The 12,296-nt window shown below is 43.8% G+C and overlaps 1 protein-coding gene across 1 annotated transcript in view; it reads left to right on the top strand.

The window, feature by feature from the left end:
* The first annotated feature begins 2,349 nt into the window (after nucleotides 1–2,349).
* Nucleotides 2,350–12,296, top strand: part of CFAP299 (cilia and flagella associated protein 299) — a 258,212-nt gene continuing 248,265 nt past the window's right edge. Inside the window, exons 1-2 of the mRNA XM_007425361.2 lie at nucleotides 2,350–2,469; nucleotides 10,500–10,630. Coding sequence (XP_007425423.1) covers nucleotides 2,350–2,469; nucleotides 10,500–10,630 — 251 coding nt within the window. The remainder of the gene's footprint in view (nucleotides 2,470–10,499; nucleotides 10,631–12,296) is intronic.

Raw genomic sequence — 12,296 nt, 5'->3', positions numbered from 1 at the left:
GAAGGATGTGAAATAAATAGTAACAACAATCTTGCAGGCTGAAATAGGTATATTTCAACATGGCAAGAGTTGTTAATTAGGAATAAGCACCAGAAAAATAATAGATCTTTCTGGATGACCAGGGATAGGCTGCTGGGCTACACAGTCCAGGGGAGGGAAAAGGGTATACAATACTAATTATTACAACTCTGTGGAAATTTATATTCAGTGTGGCTTTAAACATTAGGGAAAAGGCCAGTTTTGTTCAATGGGAGTGACTATCAGAATCAATATTCGCAAGAAAAGCTTGCAATCCAGTCAGGTGCATTCTAACCATGCTGGAGTTTAATATCCAGAATCCAAATTTGGTTATCCACCTGAACTGACAGTTCTGGATGTTGGTCCAGCACATCTGGAGATGACTCTATCCCAGCTCAGACACATTTTGTGAAATAGCAGCTGATCATCTTGAAAAAGCAAAGCGGGGTTAGAACCGCTTTGTACTTGGATGGGAGAATACTAGGAAAGCTTAGTTAAAAACAAACCGACAAACAACCACACCACTCCTGCATGGCCAAGAAAACAATATGGTTGAGTCCATAATGTCATAATGAAGTCCAGAAGAACTTCAGGAAGGAGTCTAACTTATTTATTGTGGTAGAGCAGTGTTTCTCAATCTCACCAACTTTAAGGTGGGTGGTCTTCAGGCTGGCTGGGGAATTCTGGGAATTGAAGCCCACACAGCTTAAAGTTGCTGAGACTGAGAAACGCCGTGGTTGAGGGAGGTCTTCTGGGCATCTTCATTCATGCATCTGCCCTAGGGAGGTCACTCGATCTTGTGGAAGTAAGAGAGCCAGTAGTTAAGCTGTTGGACTAGGAGTGGGAAGGCCCTCAGCCATGGAAACCCACTCGGAAAGTCTCATGGAAAGTCACATCTTTTGGCCCAAACTACCCACAGGGTTGTGGTGGGAAGAAGCACTCTATGCCTTGCCTTTAGCTCCTGAAAGAAAGGTGATTATAGGAATCTAATGCGTAATGCATGTCTTGCTAATTTATTTACACCATGGCCGGGTTCACACAGCCACAAGCCACAGTTTGGGGTATCATTACTACTGGATAGGTTCACACACCTCCTCTGCTTTAAAACCATGGCTTTAAAGCATAATGGTTGGGTTTACCCAACTCTAAGTCAAACCTACTTTATTTATTTATTTATTAAATTTGTATGTGGCTGGGTGGTTCCCCGACCCACTAAGCCTCCAACATTTTAGTTTAACATGTTGTACGAATCCAACCTGTTAGTCACTGATTTTATTTATTTATCAAATGTATATAGCCACCCGTCTCATGGATGTGATTCTGGGCAATGTGCTATTAAAACAAAACAATTAAAAACAGAGCCTTAAAAAACCATTAAAAATAAATATAAACAAGCCCCGAGAGAGAGATTTGGGCCGGTCACTCTCTCTCAGCCCAACCCACCTCACAGGGTTGTTGGGAAATTAGGAGGCAGAAATATTACTTATGTTCACTGTCTTGAGTTGGCATATATATTTCCTAATTTCCCAACAACCCTGTGAGGTGGGTTGGGCTGAGAGAGAGTGATCGGCCCAAATCTCTCGGGGCTTTGTTTATATTTATTTTTAATGGTTTTTTAAGGCTGTTTTTAATTGTTTCGTTTTAATAATATATATATATATATATATATATATATATACACACACACACATATACATACATATATACACATACACATACACATACATACACACACATACAGTTACACACACACAGAATCAGGTTTTGTGTATGAGAGTACCTTGCAACTCAAGAAATATTGGTGGAATGGAAGAAACCCTGGATGAATGAAGCGTGCATAAGGTTGTGGCGCGAGCACAGTCTCGTGCAGCCCCTGCACGCCTACTCGTGGGTAAGCTCCATGGATTAAGACATTCCTTGTTTCTGGATAGGCCTGCGCAGGCGGGCGGCGGCTGCCGAGAAAAGGCTCAGAGCCGCATTTGCTCGGCGCCGCGGCCGCTGATTCCGGCCAGCCTCTGCAAGGGAGCCGGTGGGCGAGGCTGACTCCTCCGCAGGTTAATTTTCGCGGGGGCGGGGGAGGTCCATGGAGGCGTCAGGGCGTGGCTTATGTGGTTAGGCGGGGCGCTAATAGTCCGGCCTCGCTGTGCGATTGGTGGGCTGGGCTGGGAGGGTGGGGAGAGCTCATGATGCTTCCGAGCGATTGGCTATACCAGGGGAGGGGGCGGTGTTCTGGACGGCAGGAGCGAGGCAGCGGGCCGTTGCTAGGGACGCGGCGGGCCGTTGCTAGGGACGCGGCAGACCGGCTCCGCTCGAGCGTGGGCGGCCTCGGGGATGGCGGGCGTTGAGGGCGACGACGCCGGGGCTGCCTTGGATCACATCGTCACCCAGTTTAGCACTTACGAGGATTATCTGGATTCTCAGATCACCACGCAGGACCTCTTTTATCTGGAGGTGAGCGTTCCTTCCTTGCATAAAGTGCCCCTGAGCATGGGCAGAGTGCATGCTCTTCTGCGCCTGTATGAATGGCTCGTCTTTAGAAGCGAAGAGGACGGGACTGGACAGCAAAGCCGTGTTAGGGCTACAACGCCTGGTAATTAATGCAATTTTTGAGTTTGCACAATTTACTGACCCGTAAGCTAATAAACTGGATCGGGTTCACACAAAACTCCAACCCACCACAAACCCAGCAGGGTTAACACTAACCAAGTTTAGCATGTTGTGCAAATGGATATGCCTGCCTAAAAGTAACCGGGTTAAGTATCTTGTGTATAGCAGCTGAAAACAACAAGCTTGAATGTGACCAACATCTCTATTGTGCTGATATGCCTGGCAGGGAGTCACGGAGTGTGCCCCCAAGGTGGAGCCTGGACTTGTGCTCTCTCGCACACTTGCTTTGTGCATGCAGCATGCTGACCCCCTCGAGCTGAGCTGGGGTTTACCGAATTAACTCAACGGGTTTGCACAAAATGGCAAACTGTGTTGCACACTAGTCATGTCATGACATCAGGACGTGCCTGAAGCAAATTACATGATTTGCTGCATTTGGACAATGACTTCATGAGGTGCATGATGCTACTGAGGCTTCTGCCAGATACTTTTGCTCGGGAATGAAGTAGGGGGATGGGTAAAGCCATCACTACAGCTCTCCTGAGCAGGGTGGCTGTCAAGAAACGAGTCAAGCCCTTTCAGGACGCAGATCCCTGCTGCTTCCTCCTGAAATCCATTCACACATCTGCATCCTAGTTATTATCACTGCTCTTCCCTCACAAGCCAAACCACCTCTCCTGCGGCGTTCTACTCACACCCTACGTCTCTGTGTGTGTGTTTTTTGGGGGGAGTGTTGTGCAAATTTCACTCTCCGCCTCTCACCCAGGCAGTGGCCCCTTACATCTTTCCTAATCTTGTGACACAGTGACAGAGACTCTCATACCCCATCTGCCTCCAGACTGACCCATGAACTTCCACACTGTCTCCTCCGACCTCTTCTTGAGCACACCAGGTCCTCCAAGTTTTCTTTTTTGCTGCTGCAATTCAATAACTTCTCCTCGCGTAGCCTTTAGACCTTTCCCGTCATGTGATATCCACCCTTCCCCATCTTCCCAGCCTTCCAGAGTCCTTCCCTAGCAACCACAGCAGTCCAGGGACCAGCCATTTCCACGTCTGCTCATGTCTTGCTCCTCCACTGCTTTCCAGTGACAGATCCTATAACATTAGTTCTCTGGCTTCTTGATGATTTCCTACAGAGTTTCACTATCTGCCGCTCCTCTTCGTTTCACTTCCTCTCCTCCCTTCCAAATTCTCTTACCCTTACCTCCAACCTCCAGTCTCTCTCATACATCCCCCCCCCAAAGGGTCTTCACTCCAAAAATATATAAAGATCCAGGTATCCCATTATCCAGCTCATACAGAGGTGGATCTTATTGGATGCCATCTTAAAAAAAATCAGAATGTCATAGAATAACCTTGTCAATTTTTTTTTTCTGAAATCAAGATGTATTAAGTACACAGCATACCCACAATCTACTAAGTAGATTAAGTGATCAAAACATAATATACACTAGGGTAGAACACTTGTTCTCAACAAATCCTCGCCGACTTCTAGCAAGCACATCATTTCCAAGATAGTTAACGGATCATCTCTTTATGATCTGCTCTAGAATGTTCCCAGGGATCAATACCAGCATTATGCAGAATTGGGGCTACTATTTGTTTTGACACTTTCCCATTCTTCATCAGAAAGAAGCCATTTGTAGGAGACTCTCAAGGTAGATTCTCAAGGCAAGAGATGGAGAATTGGTGGTGTTCCAGTTGTTGCTTAAACTCCTAGAATCTCTCACTACTGGCCTGCTGGCTGGTGCTGCTAGGGGTTATAATTCAACAACATCTGGAGGATCACAGCTTCTCCACCCCTGCTGCAAAGCTAAAGCTAAACCTGCTTGGAATATTCTAATAGCACGTCTTCCATAGCAAGCACAACTATTCTGGGTACATCTGTGTCGCGGAGGATCCAGCAGTTGTGTTTGTTACAATGATGAAGTTTATTTATATCACACTTCACTACACATATAATCAAAACAACATGCAAAGATAGAACAATACCGTTTGCATATTTAACGGTTAAGTTAACCATCAGTGGGTATAAAAATTTAGCAGCCAAAATCACATACCAGAAATCTAGTATTGAAATGAAAGCAGCAAGAAAGGGGCTTGTTGGCTCTTCCCTGGGAGGGATTTCTACAACTGTGCCTCCACCATGTTCTTGCTCAGACAGTCACTGGTCAACCCTTCAGAAGGGAAAGGCCTCTAGGTCAGAGCCAGGAAAGGGGGATGTCATTTATTCCAGTGCTGTTAAGAGGCTGTTGAATACAAACAGTCCACGCCGATTTGGAAATAAAGATGATGTTGGAGTATTATGCTTTGATCACTGTAATTCTTTCAACGCGTTACCAATCTCATTTTGCATGAGCGGATGTACTGTATGTATGTATGTATGTATGTATGTATGTATGTATTTTTCAAATTTATATATGCCGCCCATCTCACTATACAAATTTGATACAGTTTAAAGGCAGTCATGACTTAATGCTAAGCCACAGCTTGTTTTAACCATGGCTTGTTGACTAAGCTATATTGGGTATGTTCTCTTATTGCACAATTGCAAACATATTGTGGCTGGTGGTGATCTTGGTGCTCTCTGAGCTTGGTTGTTTGCTTGTAGATGTTTCATTACCCAACTAGGTAACATCATCAGGATTACATGATGTGTTACCAACCACCATCAAGACCACATCTCAAGACAACCATCATCAAGACAAGCCAAAAAAAGGGGAAAAAACCCACAAAAAAACAAAACTCCAAACCCAACTGCTCTAGTTAAACCCCAGAAGCAAAGAGGTAGTGGTAAATATTTCCAGCCGCCCTGATGATGTTACCTAGTTAGGTAATGAAATGTCTACAAGCAAACAACCAAGCTCAGAGAGCACCGAGAACTCCACAGTTCATCCCTGAGCTACAGATATTCTCTGCTATTGTGGCTTAGTACTAATATGTGACATCTGCCAGAAAAAAAACTTTGTGATAATCCAGTCTTGATGCATTTAGAGTGTTTCTAAATGAGTGGCTCTGAGCAATAATAAGTTACCGTTTCTCTCTAGAAAGGTACAAATGGAATTGCATTTGCCTTTCAACACTATCTATAGAGATCATAGATCACCCTCTCAGTCCCTCTCTTTCTCTGTTGTGTTTATTTCCTCTTATATTTTATCTACTCTAGTGCTCTTCGTTTTACATCTCTATCTTTACAGTTTTGATGTGGACAGGGGTTTATGGAACAGCTGAACTTATCCCAGTTCCACACACATTCTCATGCACGCATACACATATACCTAGTCTGTAATGCACAACGCTCTTTAAGCTGGATCCCAGGCGGATGCAATTATTCTCTTAACGGTGAACAACCCCTGTGTCCTCCAGTGAAATGTGAGTGATTGCATGTCTAGACTGAATATTCCCAGCCTGGCGTCCCCCAGATGTTTTGGGGAACAAGTCCTAGAATTCCTATTCAGCTTGGCCGTTGCTGGGTGGGCATTCTGAGAACTGGAATCAGATTGGGGAAAACTAGCTTGGGGCTTGAGAAAACTACAGGATGCAGCATAAATTCTTTCTCCACCTAACTGCCACTTTGAATGGCTGGTAATTGTATGCTAGCCTTCCTCGCTAATGCACTCACGTGCTGGAATTTAAAGAAGGGAAGGTCACGTATCCCTAAATAACAGGGGGCGTTGCCCTGTCCCCTCACTCCCCCACTACACAGGCATGATGAAATTAGTGCTTCCTGCTAACACAAAATGCTCCTTTTCTTTTTCGTTTAAACTCTTATCTTTGACTATACAGTACATCATATCCTAGTTACTGTTCTTCACTCGTCTCTTTTCTGTTTCTCCCCTTTCCTGTGGCTCCGTTGCTGTTCCTAATAGCTTATGCCAGGCTCTGGTGCTCTGACAATGAGAATCCAAGGGCATGCAATGCGGGACAAGAATTTCCAAGAGATATTTAAAGAGATTGTTGAGAATGTAGAAGAAAGGCAGGAGGAGGAGGAGATGAGTCATAAGACTGACAAGAGAAAAGACAACTGAAATCAGGTGTGAGGATGTACACGGGTTAGGGTTAGAATTAGATATATTAAATACAGTTAGTTGCTTCAATGGAGCAGTGGATTAAGAGCTGACTGTAAAAATAATCTTTCTGCATGGTTCTTTATTATACAGAGGAATATTAAGCACTGCTCTTGAGATTTTAAATGAGGGAGAATGGAGTGTGGCAAAGCTAGAAAGCAAATGCCAGGCCTGTGGACCCGAAGCGACCTTCTCCCAGCAAACTTTGTAGCCCTCCATGAAGATTTCAGCTTTGAAAAATGTCGCTTCCCCATGATAAAATGCAACTTGTGGGGGATGTTTGTAAAGGTCTGTGGCTGAATCATCCTGCATCTGTAGCTCAACCAGTTTTGGGACCCAGATCGTGCCCTACGTTGTGCTGTAACTCACATCATACACGCCACACCATTTTCACTCCCCAAATGCGGCTAACCTGTGATCATCTTCACTTCTGTTGACCTTGAAAGGACCACAACGGCCTTCAAAAGGGGAGTCGAAACCCGCAAAATGGCAGGCATGATGTTGTAAGGCCTTCTGTGTTTGCATCACACAAATGAAAAGGGCAGAGCTGCCACTGCAATATTTACCTGTCATCCTGCAGATTTTGACCCCTCCTGTGGATGTTGTTCAGGGCTCACTTCCAGTTGTTTCAGTGGAGGAGGCAAAAAAGTCACCTAAACCATATCACGCCCTGAGCTATTAGAGAGCCCACCGTTACAAAATCCCCTCAACCCATCCCATACAAAAGGATATGAAATAAATTATTTTCTGTTCACAATTCCACCACAGGCCTGCATTTGTCCAGAGGTCTGCCAAAATAGTTATGAATATTTATAAATACTATTTATGTATTTAAAAACAGAGTTTGTATATTTGGAAAGCTCTGGAACTTCTCAGATGCAAGGACACACACTTGGTGTTCCGTTAAAAGCAAGATTATTTCCAAGGTTTCTTCTAACCTTGAGGGTCTGTGGTGGTGGAATCATAGCATGTTGACTTTTTTGTAAGCAGCTGCTTCCTCAGTATCTCTAACCATGGTTTACTTGCTTCTGTGCCCATAGGAGATATGTATGAGAGAGAGAACGGGGGGGGGGGGAATGGTTTAGAATGTCTGTAGGCATCATGAACAGGGTTCTGAAGCTATGTGTTATGGTGGAAAAGCAAAAATTGCTAAAATTGGAAGCCTGGAAGAAGCAGGAATTTCCACCAGTGAGAAAAAGGGTTGCCCACAAGCACCACAGAGCTTTAGCAATGGAAATTGGAAAATAATATTTATACAATGGTTTATATATTGCCCTATTTGCAAAGATTCTCTGTGATACTAGATACGGTACAGCTGAGTCAAAAATAAATCAGCTCAGCTGCTGAACAGAGACTACAGCGTAAGACCACACCAAGAGAAGGATTCTCCAGAAGTGATGTGGAAAGTCCATGTGGAAGTGACTTAAGATTGCTTGTGGTTGTGCAAAGTGCCATCTGGCCTGCAGAAAACCCAGTTTGTGGAAGATTGAGCCAAGGTATCCATGTGATCCAAACATTTCTGTATAATACTGGCACTAATTGGGAACAGCTTTGTGATAGCAACGGTATGCAGAGATAATGCATAAGTGTGTGACAGCCAGTTTGGGGTAGTGGCTAAGGTGCTGGGCTACAAACTGGGAGATTGTGAGTTCTAGTCCTCCCTTAGGCATGAAAGCCAGCTGGGTGACCTTGGGACAGTCCTTCTCTCTCAGCCCAATCCACCTCACAGAGTTATGCCTCTATGAAGTCATAATCCATGGCTCTCAGAAGCTGTTAGAAGTGTGCCTTCTAAGATGCCCTTGTTAATTTTTGTCCATTATTTTGCCCCTGTTGCGGGACACCAGGAGTTGATTAGAGGTCCGATCTATTGTTTATCCCCCTCCTTCAAAAAGAATGCCCAGCATTGCTCTGGGAATAACATAGGCGTTGAGTGTTCAAAGTTGGGGTGGGGGGGGAAGCAATGAATCAACTGGGTGGAATAGAAGGAAGGGAGGAGATCATTATTCCCAGGCAGTGTGGAACAGTTTAGAACCATACAGAAGAGGACAGTGGTGACTTGATGCTAGCTGACTTATTTATGATCCTGAAAAATATGATAAAAAGTAGGCAGGATGGGTGGCCTTTCCTTCTCCCAGCCATGTCACCACTGGTGATGTTGGAGTTGAAGCTCCACGTATTTAATGCTGGGGGATGAAGGAAGGCTGCCTTCCCCATAAGGGTTGTTGACTCATAGAGTTGGGAGAGGTCTTAAAGGTCATCCAGTTCAACTTCCCTCTGATGATTCAACCTCCGAGGATGGCTCTTACCGTTTCCTTGCAGGAACCTGCTTGGCGTTAGTGGGATATTTTGGGAAAGGAAGGACCACTCTTTTCCATAATGTCCTTCCGAGGTTGCTGTGTGTCATCTAAAAGGCCGGTCTTTAGCTCACTATTTTGGGGAGCTTCTGATGGATACGTCCTGTGAAGTTGGACTGTGGTTCCTCAGATTGCCACTAGGTGGAAATATTATTTCACTTTTGTTTGAAACGGTGCTCCTATTCCTTACAAGTACACCGAGGGACGAAGAGAGCGGTGGCATCTTTAATTCAGCAATTTCGTAAAGGTTTGCCCATCGAGCCCACTTTTTCTGGTTGCAGGAATGTGTGTTTGATGATAAGGACTGGACAGCCCTATTCCTTTGCTGATGCCTGCAGCAAGCTTCTGTCTTGGATCGCTATTTCCCTTATATTTCAATTTTTTTCCTATATTATTATTATTGGAAATAGCAATAGTGCGTAGTATTGCTACAAATACTGTATTGGTAGTACTGTATTTGATATACACCTCATACTTTATGAAGTAACAAAAGAAAAAGCTTATCTCTGCCCAGAGGAGATTGCAATCTATATTATCATCATCATCATCGTCATCATCGTCATCATCAAAATTTATATGCCGCCCGACTCCCAGTCACTCTGTGGCACCCCAGTTCTGTCTGCCTCGCCGTCTTATGATTCTACAAACAGTGTCTGGAACTCTGGATAGGTTCACATGGGAACTGACAGTCAGCCCTTTAGATATCTTGACCCTCGTTTTGGACGTTGTAGGAAAAACTTTACTGTACAATTAAAAAGTCACAGTCTACTGAGTTTTAGGATAGTATGCACACATGGGATCTCAAAAGGATTTCCTGAAGAAGCTCTTAATGAACCTTCTGAAAAGCTCTTCAAATGCTCCCTAAAAAGCTAAAAGGCCATTTGGAGAGGTTCACTTGCTGACTGCCAGGGTGTGCTAAACAATGGTTTATTGAATAAATCACAATTGGTCTGGGTTTTTCGCCTTGCTAAGCTATAAAACTGTTTTCACTGAACCCATAGGAACCTAACTCTGAGCAGACTGGTGCAGGTTTCTGCTGTTTCTATTCCTTGGTGACAACCGTCAAGCTCCTTTGAATGGGAGATGTCAGTCTGTGATAAACAAATGAGAGTTCAAACTATTTTTTTAAAAAGCTACCGTTAGTTACTGAGAACTTAGATATTTAGGTTTAGGAGCAAAAATATATTTGCTTGCATGTGTGATCATGTGCATAAATAAATCTTTTCCCAGGTTGTGGACTTTTCCAGGCAAAGACACACATCACCCGTTTTCTTATTTTGGCTAAAATGCAATAGAAATAGTGAAAATAAACCAAGAAAGCAATGGAAGCATCCTTCCTTTGAAAAGGTCTGATGACAAAAATGGCTTGCCCAAGAGTATATGTGTTTCTGCTGCAAATAACAAAGCCCTGATGTTTCTACTGTTTCAACTGAGTTCTCATTTGCTTCTCCAGAATGAAGAAATGGCCCGCCAGTTGGTAGAGCTGGGTTTTCGAGGAAGTGGAGAAGTGCTGAAAAGGGAAGATTTCATTGCCAGGAAATTAGCTGCTGAAGCATCGAGGATCTCAGAGAGACACCAGCAGAAGTAAGGGACATCTAGATACTAATGGACCATCTCAGAAGATATGAAGAAGGGTAATCAAGGATGAATCAACATATCAGTTAAAGCGTAGCTGTCTAAAACTGGAAAGAGGGTTGCCATTATGAAGTCTTGTAGAAGAATTTAAAGAAGCTTTTCCCAACCATGGTTTTCCAGGAAGTTCGAGTTAATTTTCCAGTTCTGTTTTCTGGGTATTATGGGAGTTGAAGATCAGTTTATTTAATGAGCCCCCGGTTGGAGAAGGCTGCCTTAAATAAATTCAGATCCGTAACTCCCAATGCATGTATTTAGATCAATGATTTCTAAACTCAGCTATTTATTTCCATTTCTGAAGACACATCAGTAGTTGAAGACTTCCATAAAAGCAAAATGCTCTTCATGAGGAAGACTGCCTGTGTGTGTCTGCATGATTTATTGTTGGAGGTCTGTCCTCTTTCTGGTCTTCCTGTTCCAGCTGCAGGACAGAAATTTGACCATATTTCTCCACTAGACACCACCAGCTCCATCCTTCCCCATGTAGAGATGTCATACAACGTGTGTGACTTGCCTCTTTCCAAGAGTATTGGTGACTCATGAGGAAACATCAAATAGGGCTTCTCAGTGAGCAGATCCTTTCTTCATTCACCCTAAAACGACAACTATTTTGAGCTCAAAAAGGAAATAGATTTCTAATTCAGAAAGATCACATATCTTGGGAATCTGAGCAAACTAGTTTCAGTGCTGGAAAAAAACTGGAGGTTTTTCTCATTCTGTGATTAAAAGAACACAATAGTTTAGATGGAAATATATCGGTGGAAGGCCTACAGGAGAACTGCATTAAGTTACTCACCTTGGAAGTAACAGCAGAGAGGTTTATTGGTGTAATCCAGTGTTTCTCAACCTTGGCAACTTTAAGACGTGTGGACTTCAACTCCCAGAATTCCCCAGCCAGCATGGCTGGCTGGGGAATTCTGGGAGTTGAAGTCCACACGTCTTAAAGTTGCCAAGGTTGAGAAACACTGGTATAATCAATGCTTTTCTCTACACATACAGGGCTGTACCCCAAAATTGCTGCTCCAGTTTAGCAGCAGCATCTGCATGCTGAGAAATAGAAGGCTCCAGAACTTGTTGAACAGTTTCATGGAAAAGGGAGTGTCAGCCAGCACACAAAGGAGAGTGTCTTACACTTGCTAATGTACCTACTGCAGCATTATACATCACGATATTGGAGTTTGCTCCTTCCTGATACTTGCTTTGTAGTTCTGCATCATTAACAGCGGATCACTGAATGCCCATTGAGATTTGCGGTCTCCCCACATTGGGGTTATACTGCAGCCAGAACCAGCAGTGGCCTTCTGAATGGATTTTTGATACTTGCCACGTTTCTCCTGCTAAGGCCCCATCTTGCAAATCCAGATCCCGGGTCCTGTGGGGAAGGATTTGTACTCCTGTTTTTTTCTTGTTTTGTTTTTTGAAGTCTTGCTTTGCTTGGACAGCTGTCAGACATATGGTGTCCCATTGGCTGTCAAATTTAAAGTGGAGCACGGGTTGGAGCAAAACATTTTCACTTTTCTTTATCCATAGCTTTGCATAATCGACAATTGACCTCTGCCTTTCATATGCTTTCTGGAAGATAATGAGAGGAAAAGTTGGAAATTCTCAGCTGTTAAGA

This window comes from Python bivittatus, unplaced genomic scaffold, assembly GCF_059951505.1.
Source record: "Python bivittatus isolate LINGU-HERP-01145 unplaced genomic scaffold, Pbiv_v1 ctg000070_np1212, whole genome shotgun sequence".
NCBI classification, from domain to species: domain Eukaryota; kingdom Metazoa; phylum Chordata; class Lepidosauria; order Squamata; family Pythonidae; genus Python; species Python bivittatus.
The sequence above is the reverse complement of the archived record's forward strand: the minus strand, read 5'-3'. Positions and strand labels throughout refer to the sequence as shown.